At 46.1% G+C, this 19,779-nt stretch overlaps 1 protein-coding gene across 2 annotated transcripts in view; it reads left to right on the top strand.

The window, feature by feature from the left end:
* LOC142589870 (cell division cycle and apoptosis regulator protein 1-like) overlaps window positions 1-19,779 on the top strand; it is a 221,717-nt gene that overhangs the window by 49,846 nt on the left and 152,092 nt on the right. For both annotated transcript variants that reach the window (XM_075701526.1, XM_075701519.1), the window contains exon 7: window positions 13,833-13,944. In XM_075701526.1, the coding sequence (XP_075557641.1) occupies window positions 13,833-13,944 (112 nt within the window). The remainder of the gene's footprint in view (window positions 1-13,832; window positions 13,945-19,779) is intronic.

Here is a 19,779-nt window from a genome sequence, read left to right as displayed (position 1 = left end):
CACGAAACCTTGTACAGCACTTTGTGGTTTGTGTTCTTCTCTTTGTCTATCTTTGTTTCCTGCACTGTTTTACCATACAAAAAAAAAAAAAGTCTCTGTTGTCCACTTCAATAGTACTTTGGTTTGTTTGTGTATAGAAATTAAAGCTGCAGTATGGTATAACACTGTATAATGCTGTACAGACTGGAAAGTATTTTTCATGCTGTCATTGCTATGCAATGATCAGTTTGTATAAAGGGGGAGAAAGAAAGCTTTTCATGATGCTGGTTCTGTGCAGAATCATGAAGGAATGCTAGAAATACTTATTGGTGCACTAGAATATGAACACTGAAGGCAGAAATAAAAGTTGGAACAGAAAGGAGTTACTGAAAACAACAATTCAGAGGTGCATTCTTGCAGTTCTTTTTCTATCCCGAATCCCTTGTTTTTTAGCTGCTGCACCATTTTCTACCTGGCATATTCGAAGAGCATGCATCTGCTCCCGGCTGCTTGTTTTTGGGCTTCTGCCTTTCTAGCCACTGTAGGTCTATGTAAAGACTCCGCTGGGGCTCTTCAACATGCGGTCCGATCCACTGATAGCGAGAGACGGCACAAAGTGCATTATGCTCATCTCTGTCCTAACACCAGCTGTTCCTGAGCTTTTACTGCTCATAGTTCTGTGCAGCCTGGGGAATCTGCTCAGTTGAGGGTGGACACGCTCAGCCCATTTCCTAGCTTTTAACAGTTCGATTCCTTACACTACTGTGCAAGTGTTTATTGTATGAGAATAGTTCTAAATTATTGTGAACGGGTGGACACTTTTTACCTACCGTGGAGAAATAGGTGTTTTTTATAGGTTACACAAGATTTTCTTTTCTGAAGAAACTATTGCACTCAATATTGCACTTTTCACTTTGAATGCACTTTTCACGCATAAGTTCTATTAATGAGATTTATGTAATAAAGATTAAGTTGCCAGAATGAAGATTGTGGGATAAAATTTAACAAAGTTTGTAAAGACACGCTTGTATCTACTAAGAAAAATATGTAAAAAAATTGAGATATACAAAATGTATTGCCCCATCTAATAGGCACTATCTCCGAAAAAAACAAAACTAAGTTTTTCTTTGAACAGGTATTCCACTACAAAAATTTAAGTCGAAGCACTACAATTTGGTGCGCTGGGCTGCGGCCACCGATGTTCTGGACTGGCTTGCATCGTCGTTGCTCTCAGAGTCAAATTCAGACGAAAAGGCAGCATTCTCAGACTCGCTGCTGCTTGGTCAATCGGTAAAATCAGCCGCAGACCCAGCGGAATCGGGATATCTACAATCTTTCGAAGCGCGCGCGCCACACTTGGAGGCAGCAATTTTTTCTTTCTACTTCGACGATCGTGAAATTTTGGAGTGGGTTCAAAAATTAACGCCTGGCGGGGAAAAAGCGAACTGCTTACCAAACAAAAGTATAGTTCTCCTTCATGTCCTACGGCACAGAGTGTCCTTGAGTGGCACGGAAGCTTTCCAAAGTGGCGTTTCAAGCTGTCACTAACAGGCGGCCATTTTTGCTTTCTACTTTGACGATCGCGAAAACTTCTCAGCGATGCCTGGGTAAAAAAAGCGAACTGCTTGGCAAACAAAAATATAGTTCTCCTCCTTCACGTCCAATAGCGCAGTGTGTCTGTGAGCGGCGCAGATCTCGAAAGCGGCATTTCATACCATCGTTAACAGGCTGACAATGCCCAATGGGCACGATACGGAAAGAGTTAAGCCCATTCCCAAGCTGATAACTGCTGTTTGCAATAAACATTCTTCAAAGCTTTTTCGCTTTCATTCCTTGCTATGGTTAATGTAGTTATTAGAGGTTTGCAGATTCTCAAATATATATCACTAAAACCTGTTTCACTGGCATGCTACTGCATGGCACCACAATATGACGATGGGGTTTCGTTTCAAGTCTCTCGCTAGCGATGAGTGTTGCTTGCCAAAGTGCCCATTACCAGTGGGTTTCCGCTTTCCTGAGAACTGGTGCTGGAGCTTCACTTAGCCATGGTTCAGCATGTATGAGGTGCAGGTTTTGTTGTTCTCCAAGAGCGACCTTGATTCATCACTTTTTTGTGTAAATATACACAGTAATTATTCATGTTTACTTCAGCTTCAGTTCCTGTTTTAAGATCTAGGACTGTAACCAGAGAGGGCAGTAATGAAATTTGGCCTGAGGCAAGTCTGTCAGCAGCTCTTGTTTTTGAATGCCACGAGGCATTCTGGATGACGTTGGGGCCACACTGAAGCAAAAGGCCTGGTGACCAGGCTTCGTCGTCTTTCAACCAATCTCTTGTTCCCTTTTCTCCCCAAGGCATTTGAGTAGAAGGGCAGCAGCCTCTTGGTTCTAGTAGATCTGTGGTGTGTTTTAACCGAAGAAGCACACAACCTAACTATGAGCACACCCACAATGAACGAGAAGAAAAATAGCAGTGTGTGCCGTGAAAGAAAAATGTGGACTACCTTTTTATCCTCTGGGTGTTGGTGGTGATATTAAGGTGATTTTAGCCAGGCAGTTGTGGGGTCTAAAGCATGCGCTTGGTACAAAGGAATGAAAACATAGTAGAAGAAACAGGACAAAGGACATTTATTGCGGCTTTTATACACCAGTGCGAGGTAACTATTACAACTAATGGAATATGCCAGTGGGTGCTGACGAATTGAGGAAGTCCGACTTACTGCAACAGGATATCGAACGAATGTGTTCACCCCATGCCGGTCACCAATGCTTATTTGTTTGCATGTATACGGTAGAACCTTGTTTATATGTACTATTGGAAAAAAAAGACATTAAAAAACATACTAACCAGGTAAATGTACGATCCGAAATCACTAAAACTATTGGCAAAGTGAGTTGTAATGTGAAGCGTTGCACGAATCTGTGCAGTACGAGGTTCAGATGGGTGTTGTTTTTATGGCTTTGGCAAGCTTGTATTTGCGTTTCTCAAATTCTGCCATAGTCGGCAGCCTCTTCAGGCAGGGAATGTTGGCAGAAAGTTTCGAAGAGAATACTCCACAAGAATTGTGACAGAAGACGCCGATGCACACAGAGCTGGTTGGAGCCAAATAGCCCGGGAGACACAATGTTTTCCGATTGTGTAGTGTTTAGGACGGTGTATGAAACCGAAACAAAATAGAGCTGGTAGGTGACGCCAGAATACAATGCTGCCAGAGTGAAACGTGACACTCACTTCACGCACCCTGCAGCGGGGAATAGTGGCATGTTTGGATTATCGCCTTTTATATGCATGCAGTACGATTCCAACGACACTATGCCATACGATCTGTGAAAATGATGGGTGAAGATTACCTATCACTATAGGGTTGGTGGTGATATGTGCGAATGCGACATGCAACCACTCGTGAGATTTGCTGGTACCTGTAGGGGAAAGTTAGTGCTTCCTGCCATTTTCGCATGACTCAGGCAGGTAAGACTCATTGCGTCATGAGATGCCGATGCAAGCCAAATTGGTAATGCCTGAGTGGTCTGGGATGCTCCGGGTGATTTTCCTATTGTTTTGAGATAACGACTGGAAACGGAAACGAAATCAAGCCGGTCGGCGATGCCAGAGCAAAATATGACGCTCACTTCTCACCACGTACTTCAGGGAATGGCGTTGTGTTTGGCGGTGCCTGTTAGAAGCGTGCAATACGCTTTTAATGGCACTATGCCACACGTGCTGTGTAACAGATTGGTGAAGATGATTATTGCAGTAGTGTTGTGGGTGATATCAGTGAATGCGATTTGCAAAATATGCTGGTACCGTGGAAGGGCTTAACACTTAACATGGGTGGGCAAGTACTGTGGGGAAGCTGCTGTGGCGGGTGCATGCTCTTGATCATGCTTGCCTCGTGCCTTTTCTTGTTTTCATGGGGTCTAGCAGCCAGAAAACGTGCCATATAATTGCAGTTTGGTAATGTACTGCATGTAGGTGCCAATTACTTGTGCCTAATAAATGAAATAAAGAAACAACAAATTAATGGAAATGAAAGTGGATGAAAAAACAACTTGTAGCAGCTAAGGAATGATGGTGCAACCTTCGGGATCGTTCTCCACCTGCAGCAAGTTGTTTTTTCATCTACTTTCATTTCCATTAATTTGTCGTTTCTTTATTTTCTTCCTTTCGCACTTGGCCTATTGCCACTTCCATTGCTGCTCTGTCCTTCTCGCTTGACGCTTGGCCTCTCGATTGCGAGACAAGCCTGGTACGTCCATAGCGCACACAGAACCCGTAGCAACTGCCAGAGGAGGTCAAAGGTCAAACCAGCGTGCCTCCGCCTACCCTCCTGCTCCGTGGCAATTTGCCTCCTTTCTCCTTCCCCACTTCGCTCAGTGGCACATATACTTTCCTCTAGGTCGTGGTGCTTTGCTGCACACTCAGCGCGCTCCTTCGTACTTTCCCCGGCGCTGCAATTCTCTTCTCCGCTTCCAGGCACCTTCCTCCTCCGGCACTCGCTTCCGTCGCGGCAACACATATAATCTGTGCGATTTCACCGATGGGGCATGTACACTTCTGCGTAAAATGTCAAATACTCAGCAAGAAAAGGACATTCTCGATGCGCGTGCACATTTTGGTCAACCGCTTGGCTTGGCTAGCCTGAAAGTGCAAGCCAACGCACTAATCCTATGTGATCACGTTAACTACATGGTTGCATATTAACAATATTGCTAAGTGTGTTTGTATGTTGTTCTCAAGGCATGTATGGGCACGGCAAGCCACTGATAGGCCATAAAAATCGACAGGAGACCTTCTACTAGCCTGTCGGAAGTGCCATGCTTGTCTTTCTTTTACATAGACGCAGTTTTGAATTAAAAATTTTTTTTTGCTTATATTAGCGTGGACGCTTATGACGAATATTGGATATAACATACACATTTTTGCGTAGGACATTACTGCCAAACGTTCAGGTGATCAAAAATGCAGTACACATCCGTTAATTCGACTCCAGTTAACACTTTCTTTTCCGTGCCTATTCCCATTGATAGCTTGCTATCGATGGTTGCAAATTCGTATTTTGCCGCTTTCCAGGTGCGCTCAGACAGCTAGCGCCATTTATTGGGATATTACAATTTCGGCAGTTTCAGTTTTCGTTTTTTTTTTCTGTCGCACGCAAATTTTTAAAGCACCTCTGGGGAATGGGCGCGGTCGGCGTGATGAGCGCTCTTGATTTCCAAGATGGCGACGGTGTTGTGTGCCACTTATGCACGGAAATGTCACATTTATACTGATTCTAATGCATGTGCGTGCAAGTTTGTGGACTTTAGAAGCAGCACTGGCACGGAAGACAACTTCGCTCCATCAGATTTCACAACGGAGTTTTGTTTTCTTCACCAAACCGTTTAAAAGCTGCCATGTGCTGGTCTAAGGATATCCTGCTTTGTTTTAAAGGTTACAGTTCTTACCTGCAGGATGTTAACATCCTGTGGTCACGATCATTTGCCGGCGGCTGCACATGAAGTAGAGTTTTGCATGGAAAGATGGCCGGGAGTCGACCGCGGCATTGCACTAGGGCTAGTCACTAGAGTTAATGTTTTCTTCTATATCTCAAGAAATTTTTAACGGTCATATTTATTGGAACATTGCACAGGGCCTTTGCATTGAAAATGTATATTCAGAAAATTTTTAAGGTTTTTCTGTGCAAAGCAACAATGATGTTTTTATATAGCTCATTCTTTCTTCAACAAAATTCTTGTTTAGATCTTTATTTATTCAAATTATCTTTAATAAGTGTGTTGTTTACGACTAGTATCGTCAGAAAGAGAATTTCTTCCTCTTCAATTTGATACTATACACTTCAAAGGTACCTCACCAGGTCTGGCCATATTGAGCTGACAAGCGCAGCGCATACAATGCGCGCTAATGACCGTGTCTGCTAAGCATTAAATCCCTACGCACCGCAGAAAGAGCTTGAATTTCAAACCAAACTTGCTCTTCTCCTAGAGGGAGCATTGCTCCCAGCAGGACAGCCGATGTACATCGTGCAAGTGCACCTACATACATGGCAGTGCTGTATCGTTGCTCATAGCGACACGTGACTTTGATAATTATTCAAGACAACGGCACTTATTTGCTTGATCTGTTGCTTAAACAGACAAATTAACGTTTAGAGAAATCATAAAACCGACAAACCAAATGTCTACATATCTTTGTTTTACTTCGCACCACATCAAGAGAGATGTACTTCCATTTTGTCTACTTGTTTCCCTGTCGTGCAGTCATGTGCGCAGAGAACAAAATGTCATTTTCTACAGTGTTTCAGCGTGCGATCATGCTCTATTATCTGCCTGTGTCAGCCTCAGTGTTCGTTTAGCTCCGACTTATACTGCTAGTCAGGTGTTCTCGTGCACAACGCTCAAAATTAAGCGATGTGTGAAAGGAGACAAACGCAACAGCTCACGCGCAAGACTGTCAGCAGAAGTGCGCCGCGCAACAAAAAAGTGTGAAACAACAACAACAAAAAAAAAAGAAGAAGAAGAAGAGGAAGGCGGGGCCCATGATATACGTGTTGCATAGCCCCAGTATGGGAGAACGCAGGGAAAGAATTCAGCTTGCAGAGGCTAGACGGTGCAAGTGGAGAGAGTGTCTATGTTGGCAGTGGCGCTTGCCTCCTGAAGTCATGGGTTTGTGGCACTGAAGTATTTTTATCTCGGCTATTAATGAACGAATTTGAAAACTTAGAGGTAAAATACTCCCTAGAGAGCACTTAACAATTTCCATCGCATAACCAAAATTTGATATGTGGCCTGGTGAGAGGCTATTCAAGTATCAAGCATGCTCTGTGATAGAAAACAAGTCGGCTACCCAAAAACTGCTGCTTTTCCCACGGGCAGGAAAGTGATAATTAAATTTTTCGGTTTATTTAATTCCAATCGAAGATCTCAGCTGGCGCCCGGGCATTTTTATGGGGCGAAACTTTCGTTATTTCGATCCTAAAATTGGCGTTTGGCGGATAATTTGAACTTGGCCAGTCCCTATGGTTACCCCAGTACCCCAGGGCCTGGCCCCGATGGTTACCCCAGTAGTGAACCCCCTAGCATCAGCGTATGTCTCGGCGGAGCTTAGCGAACAGAGAATGTATTGAACACGCATCACCTGCCATTGGAAATGGCTATTTTCGACCTTCCCTACGAAAATTTTCAAGCAATAATGGTAGCTCACACTGTCTGATTACAGTATTTAGCCAATTGTAACGGTCACTTTTTTTTTTTCTGCGAAAAATTGGGACCAAAATTGCCTGGGCAGTGCAATTGTATACGAGACCAAAGCTGCAATTGCGGCATTTGTATGCATTAAGCCCGGCATACATGGAGCGAATAACCGGCGTCCGAGCGACGAACTTCTTTGGGCAGCGAACGCCCGACGGCCGGCGTCCAAAAATTTGACGGCCGCCGCCGACCTGTCTGTCCAAATATTTTCGTCCGGCCGCCGGAAGCGTTGAGCGCGCAGCGGCGGACGACAGCCAATCGGGAGGCGCCAGTTCCGGTCGCTAGGCATGCTAGTCTTTCGCGCACGGCCTTTTCTCGTCTTCTGTAACCACATTGGTGTCTGCGCTAGTGTTGTATTTATCAGTTATAAAAGCAGTATATGCCACCTTAAAAAGCGCTTATATTTGTTTCATCGTTTACCACAACGCGTATGCTAAGTCTGATAACACTGGCGCCAACACGGCGAACTTGCAGCGGCGTCCGCCCGCTGTTCGCCTCATGTATTGCTATGCAGCGCATCTTCGACGTCTTTCCGCCGCGCCCCTGTTCGCTGCGCCGCGTTCGCCGTGACAATTCGCTCCATGTAGCCCATACTTCAAACACATAAAAAACACTAGAAACCATTTCTAAACAAAATTTTACGCGTTTTTAAAGTGTTCCACAATTCCAAAGCGATAATAGGTGTCGTTAAAGTTTTTTTTGTGTCATTTGTTTCACTACAGCGCATTTGCCTCGTCTAGCCACACTGATAACAACGCAGCGACTCACCGGCGGCGGCCGCCGTGTCTTCGCTCCATGTAGCGCAGCCCGACGAAAATACGGCGTCGCGCCGCGCCAGATTTTCTGCCGCCCGAACTTCGTCGTGAAAGTTCGCTCCATGTATTCTGGCCTTTACTGCATAATGGGGCTCTGCGGCAGTGAAGCTGACTTTAAAGGGGTCCTGAACCACCTTCGAGCTTGGTGAAAAAACACAGTCCTCAGATAGCATATGCTGCTGTGACCATCTGAGCCAAATTTTGCAGGTGTGTGCGGCGTGTGGAACTCACAAGCAGAGCATGAAGTCACCTTTTTCTCGAACCCACTCTTTTCAAATGAAGCCTTCTCCTCACTCCTTTCGAAGCAGCCAGCAGCTTGCATATGTCATCATATGCAAGATTCCCATAGACTGCTACTTTTGGTTGATAGCTGATGTTAGTTGATAAGGGTGCTTGGATCAGTGCACTTCTTCCTACTGTTACTGCATATATTTATCGATGCAGTATAATAAACAGGTGCATTAGCGCAAGCTCTTGGCCCAGTTGGTGCATGATGAACTTGAAAAAAGGGGGTACCAGTGAAACACAAAGGACGCGCACACAAAGGGCGATGGCACATACACCGCCCTCATGACATGCAAAGCGCAGTTCCTGTCATATTGCCTAAAGTGTGATTCACCACCGCAAGAAGTCAGTGCACTGTTTGGTCCTCTAGAGCCCTCATCTGATCACTGGAGACGCATATGCAGAATCCTCAAGTCGGAATACTGGAGACAAGTGAGACATATGAAAGACTGGCTGAAGTGTATATGCCTTGTAGAGAACCAGAAGTGGGTCCACATGCATCTTTTTTGAGGATATGTCTACCATGTCTGCACGCCTGACTGACTTTTATTGGCACTTGGTGTGTCTTCACCTTCCAAAGAAAAAGAAGAAAAAAGTGCCTCCTCAGAATAGTTCAGTGTTGTACCAGGATGGCACAACGCTACCACCGGCTCTGCATGCCTTTCTCTGTAAGAGACCCAAGTATAGCCTACCTCCACGTATCGAGAAGCACGAGTTGCTTGCTAAGGTTCGGGCAGTCGCAGGCAAGGCCCCACTGCAGGAAAAGGACCGATGCCTTTCTGAGGGTGTAGATTGTCCTCGTTCCCGTGGTGGAACGAGGAATGTAGAATCACTCGTAGGAAACAGAACAAAGCTTGGGGGTTGCTACGCACTTCTCCCACTGCAGAGAATCTTGTCAACTTTAAAAAAGTAAAGTCCCAAGGCAGGAGAACCCGCCGACAGGGCAGAAGAGAGAGTTGGCAGAAGTTTTTATCGTGTATCAAATCATACACAGATGAGGCCAAAGTCTGGAGCAGGGTTAATAGGATAAGAGGGCGACAAACATATTCACTCCCTTTGGTAAACACACAAGGCGATACCCTGCAAAATCAGGCAGACTCATTTGGGGAGCACTTTGAGAGCGTGTCGAGCTCAACCCATTATTCTCAATCCTTTCTCAAATATAAACAAATAGAAGAATGTAAGCCACTCACAAGAAAGTGTCGACAGAATGAACCGTACAACCGTGCTTTTAGTATTGCCGAGTTGAGAGCCGCCTTGAGCGCATGCAAGAGCTCTGCACCGGGATCTGATGGAATCATGTATGAAATGATCAAAAACTTACACAATGAAACCCAAGTTACACTACTCGCACTTTTCAGCACTATTTAGGCTGTAGAATACCTTCCAACCGCATGGAAAGAAGCCATTGACTTACACAATGAAACCCAAGTTACACTACTCGCACTTTTCAGCACTATTTAGGCTGTAGAATACCTTCCAACCGCATGGAAAGAAGCCATTGTGGTCCCTGTTTTGAAACAATGCAAAGACCCTTCCTCAGTGGCAAGGTACCGCCCTATAGCCCTCACAAGTTGCCTTTGTAAGGTATTTGAAAAAAATGATTAATCGGCGACTCATACATTTCCTTGACCTGAGCAAAATGCTTGATCCCTATCAGTGTAGCTTCAGAGAAGGGTGGTCCACAACTGATCATATTGTACGTATTGAAGGATATATCCGTGACGCATTTGTACACAAACAGTTTTTCTTATCCATATTCGTCGACATAGAGAAGGTGTACGACACAACGTGGCGCTACGGCATCTTGAGAGACTTATCAGAAATGGACATTCATGGCAATATGCTAAACCTAATAGAAAGCCATTTATCGAATCGTACCTTCCGGGTAAAAGTCGGTAATGTACTGTCACATCCTTTTATACAGGAAACTGGTGTACCCCAGGGAGGCGTGCTCAGCTGCACACTCTTTATTGTTAAGTGCACTGCCACCAGCCATTTTTTATTCCGTCTACGTAGACGATATACAAATAGGTTTCAAATCCTGCAACCTCAAAGTGTACGAAAGACAGGTACAGCAGGGCTTAAACAAGGTGTCCAAGTGGGCAGACCAAAATGGATTTAAAATCAACCCCCACAAAAGTACTTGCGTTCTCTTCACAAGAAAGAGAGGCCTGCTCCCAGATCCTAGTGTAAAACTGGGCGGACAACAAATTCCTGTCAACAAAGAGCACAAATTTCTAGGTGTTATACTTGACTCTAGGCTCACTTTCCTTCCACACATTAAATATCTTAAAGAAGAATGTCTAAAAACCATGAACTTACTTAAAGTCCTATCCCACACTACATGGGGTAGCGACAGGAGGTGCCTGTTGAATCTTTACAGGAGCCTAGTTTGATCATGACTTGAATATGGTGCTGTGGTTTATCACTCTGCCGCCCTGAGTGCGCTAAAGATGTTAGACCCCATTCACCATCTCGGTATCCTCCTGGCCACTGGCACATTTAGAACAGGCCCTGTTGAAAGTCTATACGTCGAGTCAGATGAGTGGTCACTCCATTTTCAGAGAACGTACATCAGCTTTGCCTATTTTCTTAAAGTTCGCTCAAATACGGGACATCCTTGTTTCACAACCGCTAATGACTTGACGTGTGAAACAATTTTTCGTAATAGACCCTCTATGAGAGTACCTTTGTCACTGTGTGTAAGAAAGCTAAGTGAAGAAATGGATGTCCCAATTCTCGAACATCGCTTAATGCCTCCAGCTAAGCTACTACCACCCTGGGAGTGGCAGGTGATAGACGGTGATGTATTACCCATGGTTGTGTATTACCCACTCATTACCCATGGCATGGCGCTCTTTGGCCATACATGGCCCTTGCGTCATTGAACACCAAACATTCATTCAGGGGTGTAGCGGTTGGATGCCTTCTGGACGCAGTGCAGAAGAGCTGCTGTCACCGCATGGCGTGTAGCCTGAAACAGCAGGTTGTTGAGAGGTTTGCTTGCAGCAGGTTTCCCTCTCTCAGTCATTAGGGCTGTTGCTGAAGCCAGTTTGCAGAATGTAAAGGGTCTAGCAGGCCAGAAGTCACCGACATCAGAGCAAAGAAAGCAACTAGAAGTAATACCATATATTCATAAAATCTCCCACAGCATTAAGAAGGTGGTGGGAAGGCAAGGTGTAAGCGTTGTGTTTTCTGCACTTTGCAAATTGGCTAGCTTGTGCGGGAGGATTAGCAACGAGGGGACGAAGAGAGGGGCCTGTTAAGTTAAACACGTGACACTCTTCATCAAGTGCAACACTGGCTTTGTTTACTGCATTCCGTTGGTTTGTGGTAAAGTCTATATAGGCCAGACAGGTAGGTGCGTTAATAAACGCTTGCAAGAACATAACCTATCCTTAAGTGGGGACCAGGGAAGCAATTTGACGGTTCATTACCGCACCTGCAATAAGTGCAAAAAAAGTGCCTATTGTTTGGTTGTGTGACCATTTTAGGGAAGGGTAAGACCAGATACGAACGCGAAATCTTAGATGATTTTCACATTGGAAATGAGAAAGAAAATTGTGTCGGTGATATGTCTTTGTGTTTAACAAACAAGGAATGTGCTTACCTGTCGGGTAGGCAAAAGATGATTAATAAAAAACTGACATTGATGCACAGGTCTTAAGAGGAGTAGAAGTTTCGCATGCGTTGGCTGTTTTCGCACGATAATGTATTTTCGAGGTGTTATCTATGCACATGTCTTGGGAGGAGTTGAAGATGCGCATGCGTCGGAGGTTATGTGTGGCAATGTAAATTTCAATAAAGTACAGTTGAAAGTTCAGCGTCCGTCTGTTCAGCGTCCGTTTCAAGTTCATAATAAACAGGCTGACGTAAGTGAAAATGTGCGTTTCGAATTTCTATAAAAATTACGTACTTCCGGAAAAGGCTGTCTATTGTCTGCTCACGCTTGGCCACTGCTATTCACTTAAGAATTCAACTTTAGCCACACTGCTTATCGGTCTCATAGCCATTGGGTCTAGCTAATTTCGACTAGTTTAGAACACTCAACTATCCTTGAACCATGCGAAACATATCATTAGACCACACGCACGCTTGCCAGCGCATGCTCACTCCTGGCCGCTCCTTGCTAGTTGCCTTGGCAGACATCACTTTGTATTGAGCTATTAACAGTGCTTCAAAATTTGTAACCTGGATGTTGCTACTATCTGTTGGTCAAGCTGGTGCAGGACAGAGCCAATCCATATCACGTAGCGTGGCCAGGCTGGAGTATGTGAACACAAGTGCACACCCCAGCCCTGTTGTGCACATATCAAACGCTGTGCACATGCACTACAGTTGCATGTAGCTCGATCTTCTATGTAGTATAGATAGCATGGCTGCCGCGTGGTGCTGTGATAAGCCCACTTGCTGAAGACAACCGAGTTTGGCGTGTCGTAGGTGCCAAAATTGGAAATAGTGGCACCTACAGTAACATCCAAAATCATATTTGAACTGTGTGCCATGTTGACATTCGGTAGGAGGAGCGTTGTGGGCACGCTGCGCTCTGTCATAGCCTTCGCAATGCGAGGCATTGAAGGAGGAGTGAGAGCATGGCAAGGGGGATCAAAGGTGATCTTTGATTGCCAATAACTGCGTTTCTGCTTAACACATTGAAGTACTTTTTGCAGCAAAGTATTTATGAAATAGTCTATTTAACTTCAATGGCATTTCTCGACTGCAATAAAAAGTGTTTTAGGGCTCCTTTAATGTCCGTGTGGTGAACTTTAGGAAATCGGCTGCCATTGTGCAATCCATATTAGATCTTTTTTCTTTCTAAGAAATTGGGTGCGCATTGATTTCTTTTTGTTTAGGAGCTTTAATGTCATTTCTACATAATTTTTTTTACTTTGGACACCTAGAAAGCGGGCACATGTTTGATTCGGAAGCGTGTTAGGATTGGGCAAATACTGTCAAATGAATCAGTGGTGTGTTGTCGTTTTTTCTGCATTTTGTTTAATTCGACCCGTTGGATAATTAAATCAGTTTTGTCAGTTCCGTCTGGATCAAATTAATAGAACTCAACTGCACAGAGCTGAAAGCTAAGCAAGTTAATGTGCAAGCACATTGAAAGGGTGTAGAAAAAAGACGAAATGACAAAAGTCACCTTTCTGTCCTTTCTCATTACATTTAATTTAAAATGTGTGTCCCCTAGCTTTTCTTTTCCTCTAAGTTATTGGTGGGAACAACTTAGTGGGTGACTCTTGACAAGCAACGCAAGTGTTATGGAATAGTGTTTTTACTGTATGAGCTGGTGCTCGTAGGCAAAAAGCTTGTGAAATATACTGCATCAGAACGGCAAGTTGGGCCAGTTGGTTGCAGTGTCGCGCCGTGTCGTCGTTTTGTACCTTCTGTTGTCCTTGTCTTAGGTTGCGCTGTAACAAACCTTAGCTTGTGAAATATGTTTGATTGGTTACATTGCTGACCGTACTTCTCACTTTTTTTTTTCATTCCAATGTGCTGCAGATGAATGCTTCTGTCGGCGTTCGCTTAAACAGTCAGATAACACCAAGCAGCCAGTCCAACACCAGTGCAGCTATGGCAGCACAGACACAATACATCAACTCCTTGACTTCTGGTAAGCCTAAGATATTGTGGGTTTGTTGTGAGCATTGCAAGTGTGAAGGAAAAGCTACACTTAGGTCCTTTTATTGCACATAATTGTGGAATATGCTTATGTGAGCTTTATTAACTATCATTTTAACAAATAAAGTGACACCTAATGTGCTGGAAGGATGTGTATAAAAAATACTGAAGAGCCTTGATGTAGATGTTTAAGACTTATTTGCTATAAGCTGTATGAATCTCGTCAAAATGCAAGAGGTATGATCTTTTGGTAGAATGTTTAAGTTGAACCCAGCTAGCTTGTTGTAAGGGTCATCATCAGTTATGTTTATTTCTTAGAGTGGACATGGTGTTCCAAAAAACTATGAAATCATCTTAGCTGTCACCAGTCATTTCATTTTTAACTTCCCGCCAATAGGACATTTTCATGGCATTGTTTGTGTTCAGAAATCAATTGGTGACTGTAAATGTGGTCATAGTCAGCCGCCAGTGTTTGTGTTATTTTGCATAGCAGTCTGAGTGCAGTTAAATGCTTCAGAGGGCTCAGTGAGTAGCTATAAGCCTGCCTTATGTGAGGCCAGTGCCCAGTAACAAAATTTGGAAAAAAGAAAGTACTGGCCTTACACAAGTAAATACGGTTGATTTCTTATACGTATTATAGGCATTTATTGTGCACTTCATCTGTATATTATCATCGTGTGTGTGCCCTTCTTCCTGCGGGTAGTTGCATCATCATAGTGGACTGTGCCGAGGGTCCTTCGCCGCATCTCTCAGGCTCAATAAAGGTTAGCCCTTACTGTGACGTCACAAGTGGTGGAGGAGCCTATTGGTCCCCTGTCCTCTGTACTCCTGGCATACTCCCTGGAGCTTTGTTCAGGTTGCCGCTTGTGCCGACTGTCCGCCAGCATGTCGCAGGACGAGCAGCCTGGCGCATCTACCGTAACCATCTCGACACCGCAAGCCGCACCTTCTCTGATCATCAGTGGCCAGCAGCATGATCCCCATCTGTTCGCTGGTCTTTGCGGTGAACATGTTGAGGACTGGCTGGACGATTACAAGCGCGTAAGCTCTGCTAATCGGTGGAATGACCAACTCAAGCTCCGCCATGTCTTGTTCTATCTGACGGGTGGGGTGAAGACCTGGTTTTCAATCATGAGATTGATTTCTCCGATTTGACCACCTTCAATTGGTAACTTGACAAGTATTTGGAATGCTGGCGGTTCGCTCCGCCCTTGTGAAGAAAACTCTTGATGCTCGCAAACAACACTCCGGTGAGTCCTACACATCGTACATCGAGGATGTGCTCGCACTCTGTCGCCGTTTCAGTGATGCTATGGCTGGGTCGTACGTGGTACGTCATGGCTGTGGCCTTCAATGCGCTCGCTGTGAGGAACCCGGCTACCGTTGCTCACATCGCCTTGATGTGCCAGCACCTCGACAAGCTCGAGTTCGTATGCTTGCAGCCAGACAGCGAACACTGTTCTACGGCGGACCCTGACCTGCGTGTAATGATCGGGCGATTATCCGCGAGGAACTTCAATCATGTGGCTTTTCATCTCCGTTGGTCCTTCCTCCTCAGCCTTCTGGTGCAGCGTTGTGTGACGTCATCAAGGAGGAGCTGGCATTCATGATTTGCTCTGCGCACGTTGACACTCCTGCTCCTCGCCCCCACCCAACATACGCCCAGGTTGCTACCACGCCTCCAACCGGTGTCCATTCAACGTTGTCTCTACCCACATATGCTCAGGTTGGTGTAACTCCTCCGGCCAATGTCCCCTCAATACCACTTGAGCTTTCATCGCCCCATCTGACCGCACTATGTCCCAGCCTATCGAGCAGCTCCTACTACCCGCCTTGGCGACCTTCTCATCCTATATGCTATTACTGTGGTTATCGCAGCCACATATCACGTTTTTGCCGCAAGCGCGAACAAGGTGTGCGTTGCGGGTACGACATGAGTGAATGTGATGCGTATTCTTCTGGGGTACCTTCTCAACACCGGCGTTACGCATCCCCTCTGCACCGTTCCACATCTCCGCCCTCAACAATTGAGACACCGAATGGTTACCGCAGCACCAGACGCCGCTCACCTTCGCCCTTCTGCCGCTCCTCGTCACCGCTCCGGCCTGCCAAGTTCACCTCTGACCATCGCCCGGAAAACTAAGTAATGCAGTTTCAACTAAGTAACTAAGTAAAACTGCATTTACCGACAGGATTACAATTCCTCCAGCACGCCCTTGTAATATGACGTCTGTGTTCGTTGAAGGTGTGGAAGTTGAAGCTTTGGTGGACACTGGTGCCACTTTATCTGTTATGCATTCTGATTTGTGTAAGCGTCTCAGGAAAGTTGCAACGCCTTACGATGGACCACTGCTGGTTGTAGCTCAAGGGAACTCTAGCCGCCCTTCCGCATTTTGCACTGTGTGTGTAATGATCGACGGCATTATCCACCACATACAGTTTGCTGTGCTGTCGCCATGCTCCCACCAGCTCATTTTAGGATAGGATTTCCTTGCCTCTGCTTCTGCTGCTATATGTTGTGGGCAACGTGTCGTACATATGATCGATACCGATTATTTCCTTGACTATGAAAAGTACAAGCCACTTTGTCTGCTCACTGAAGAAGATACCGTGTGTAATAATATATGGTACGCGGGAGTGGAAGCATAAAGATAAGAAGACAGTGCGCCGTGCTGTGGCGAAGAGGACCATCATCATCATCGACACCAATTTCGGAGCGCCGGCAGTGGCGCGGTGGCGCGAGAGTGTGGCCCGTGGCGTGAGCTTTGCGCGAGGTTCGGCGTTCGACGGAAAACAGCTTCCTCGCTGGGCGTCTGGCCCATAGGAGCTATCGCCGCCCACGCCAACACGCCACACCCGAGTCAACGCTGCCGCCAGCTGGGAGCTTACCTCGCCCCGCTCTTCCGCTGGGCACTGGTCCAGGAGGGTTGGCGGTCCTGAACTGGGGCGTTCGAGCGTTCGGGTGAGCGGCCACAGGGCTACCCCGCCAGCTGTGGACGCGACCCGGTGACTGCGGCCGGCCACTCGAGCCCCGCGAGGCGGTACGACCTGGCTGTCCGACCCGGCTGTCCGACCTGGCTGTCCGACCCGGCTGTCCGACCCGGCTGTCCGACCCGGCTGTCCGACCTGGCTGTCCGACCCGGCTGTCCGACCCGGCTGTCCGACCCGGCCGTTTGACCCGGCCGTCCGACCCGCCGGCCGACACTGCTGTCCGACCTCGCTGGCCAACATCAGTTCCACGAGGTCTCAGACACGGCGACACATGCTTTCGCCGGAACTGTAGGCCAATCATAATCCACCGATCCATAGATATAGTGCATGTCGTCTATGAGGCATTTTGGGAAACTGTCACGTGTGTGTGCCGTTATCTGTGTTGTGTACGTCAATACAAGTCTGATGTGTGTTTGTGCTCCGGCGTGCTGCTTCTGCCTTTTGTTGGACTGATCCTGCACCCAATAACATCACACCGTGCTACCTCCAGGCTGTCAGCAAATTCTGACCATCACCTCTGATGTCTCTACCATGGAGATGCGTTAGTATTAATGCCTGCACGTTCTTTCACAAAGGGCATAGCCATTGTATCAAGCCTAGTTAGATTTGACAATGGGTCTGCACTTCTCGCCGCAAGGAACACATCATCGGAGAAAGTTTTCCTTCCTAAAGGTGCCACTTTGGCTTGCGTTGTTGATTCCAAGCCTCTCTGTGTCGTTCCCCTGAAGGCAGCTCCCCCTTAAATCACTTACTTATGCTGGACATTCTCCCTCTACCTCCACTCTTGCAGCCGTAATCAGCCCTGACTTGACCCCTTTGCAGACGCAACAGTTACTTAGTTTGTTGAAGTGGCATGAAACTTCATTCGACGCCTATTCTTCGACATTGGGTCAGACTTCCATCACAATGTATCGAATTCAGACTGACGGCAGATCCATCGTACGTCGCCGGCCGTATCGAGTGTCTCTAGCCGAGCACAAGATTATTGAGGAAAACGTCGCCGACATGCTGCAACGTGAGATAATCCGCCCCTCTGCTAGCCCTTGGTATTCATTCTGCTGCTGTCCCTGCCATAGACATGACGCCTTTCCTAAGAAACAGACTGCGAAGCCACTGGCAACACTTGTGGGACGCAGAAACGAGTAATAAGCTTCACCAAATTAAGCCGAAGTTAGGTTTCTGGCACCCAACTACGAAAACACGAACAGATGTCCTATTCACTAGACTAAGAATAGGACATAAATTTGGCACTCATAACTTTCTCTTGACCGGTAATGAGCCTCCAACCTGTGGTAGATGTGGCGACAGGCTCACCGTCCTCCACGGCTTCCTTGTGTGCCGGGAAGCCGAAAGAGACAGGAGGAAAAATTTCCCTTTTGCTTACCGCCATTGCATTCCCCTGCATCCGGCTATGTTTCTTGGTGAAGAACCGCTTTTTAAGACCAAAGCAGTCCTCGCTTTCTTGAAAGATCTGCTGCATGTCACAAGCCCGATAATTTCGTAGCGCGTCCTCTTTCCAGAGGATGCTGCTACGATAGTTTTCATTGTATAGCACATGCCTCTAGGCCCTTGGCTTTCAAGGGCTCTGGTGAGGCAGTAGTGCTCTAGAAAATTTTAGCATCTCACATATTTTATATATTGCATCATTCTTTCTGTATGCATTTTAATGTTCATAGGACACGCCAATAGTCATTCCCATAATTTTATTACACGTAGATTTTATGGAATTTACATCTTTTTTAGGCCCCTTTACAGCCACGTCATGTTAAGTTCAAGAAACCCATCAGTCCACTGCGAACTCATTAACATTAACATGGCGCTCTTTAGCCACACCTGGCCCTTGTGCCATTAAACATCAAATATTCATTCATAGCCCTTGGTCATCTTCCATCGTTTTGGTCTGAAAGGAAGATGGCTCCGTGCCATTTTGTGTCGATTACCGAGCGCTCAACAAGATTACACGCAAGGATGTTACCCTATGCCTTGCATTGACGATGCGCTCGATTCTCTGTAAGGTGCCGAGTACTTCTCCAGCCTGGATCTGCATTCAGATTCTGATGCACGAAGCAAATTCACGATGCACGATGCAAATTCTAATGCACGAAGATGACAAAGAAAAGACAGTGTTTGTAATCCTAGATGGCCTTTACGAGTTCGTCATGCCCTTCGGCCTCTGCAATGCTCCCGCAACTTTTGAGCGCATGATTGAAACTGTTCTGTGCGGCCTGAAGTGGAAAACATGCTTGTGCTATCTGGACACTATTGTTATTTTCTCATCGACATTTGCCCAGCAGCTGCAACGTCTGGATGAGGTTCTCACATGCCTCGCTAACGCTGGTCTTCAGCTCAACACCAAAGAGTGCCGTTTTGCAAGCAAGACGATCAAGGTGTTAGGTCACATTATGAGCAAGGATGGTATTCAACCTGATCCTGACAAAATTTTGGCGGTGCTTTGCTTTCCTCGACCAGAAAGGACAACAAAACTGTGCAGTTTCCTTGGCATCGCTTCCTATTTCCGCCGATTTATACGTGACTTCGCCTCTATAGCTGCTCCTTTACACAACCTACTTCGTTCTGGTGCTCCCTTGATGTGGTCACCGGAATGTGACTCTGCCTTTGACCAGCTGAAGGGTGCCTTCACATCTAAACTTGTCCTTTGTCATTTTGATGAGACTGCCCCCACAACCTTATACACAGACGCTAGCGGCCATGGAAGTGGTGCTGTTCTCCTCCAGCGAGACACCTCTTTGCATGAGAGAGTCGTTGCATATGCAAGCCGCGTACTCACACCTGCCGAGAAGAACTATACCATCATCGAGCAGGAATGCCTAGCTGT

Source organism: Dermacentor variabilis, chromosome 1 (assembly GCF_050947875.1).
Source record: "Dermacentor variabilis isolate Ectoservices chromosome 1, ASM5094787v1, whole genome shotgun sequence".
NCBI classification, from domain to species: Eukaryota; Metazoa; Arthropoda; class Arachnida; order Ixodida; family Ixodidae; genus Dermacentor; species Dermacentor variabilis.
Note: the sequence above shows the minus strand (reverse complement) of the source record. Positions and strands in the feature narration are given on the sequence as shown.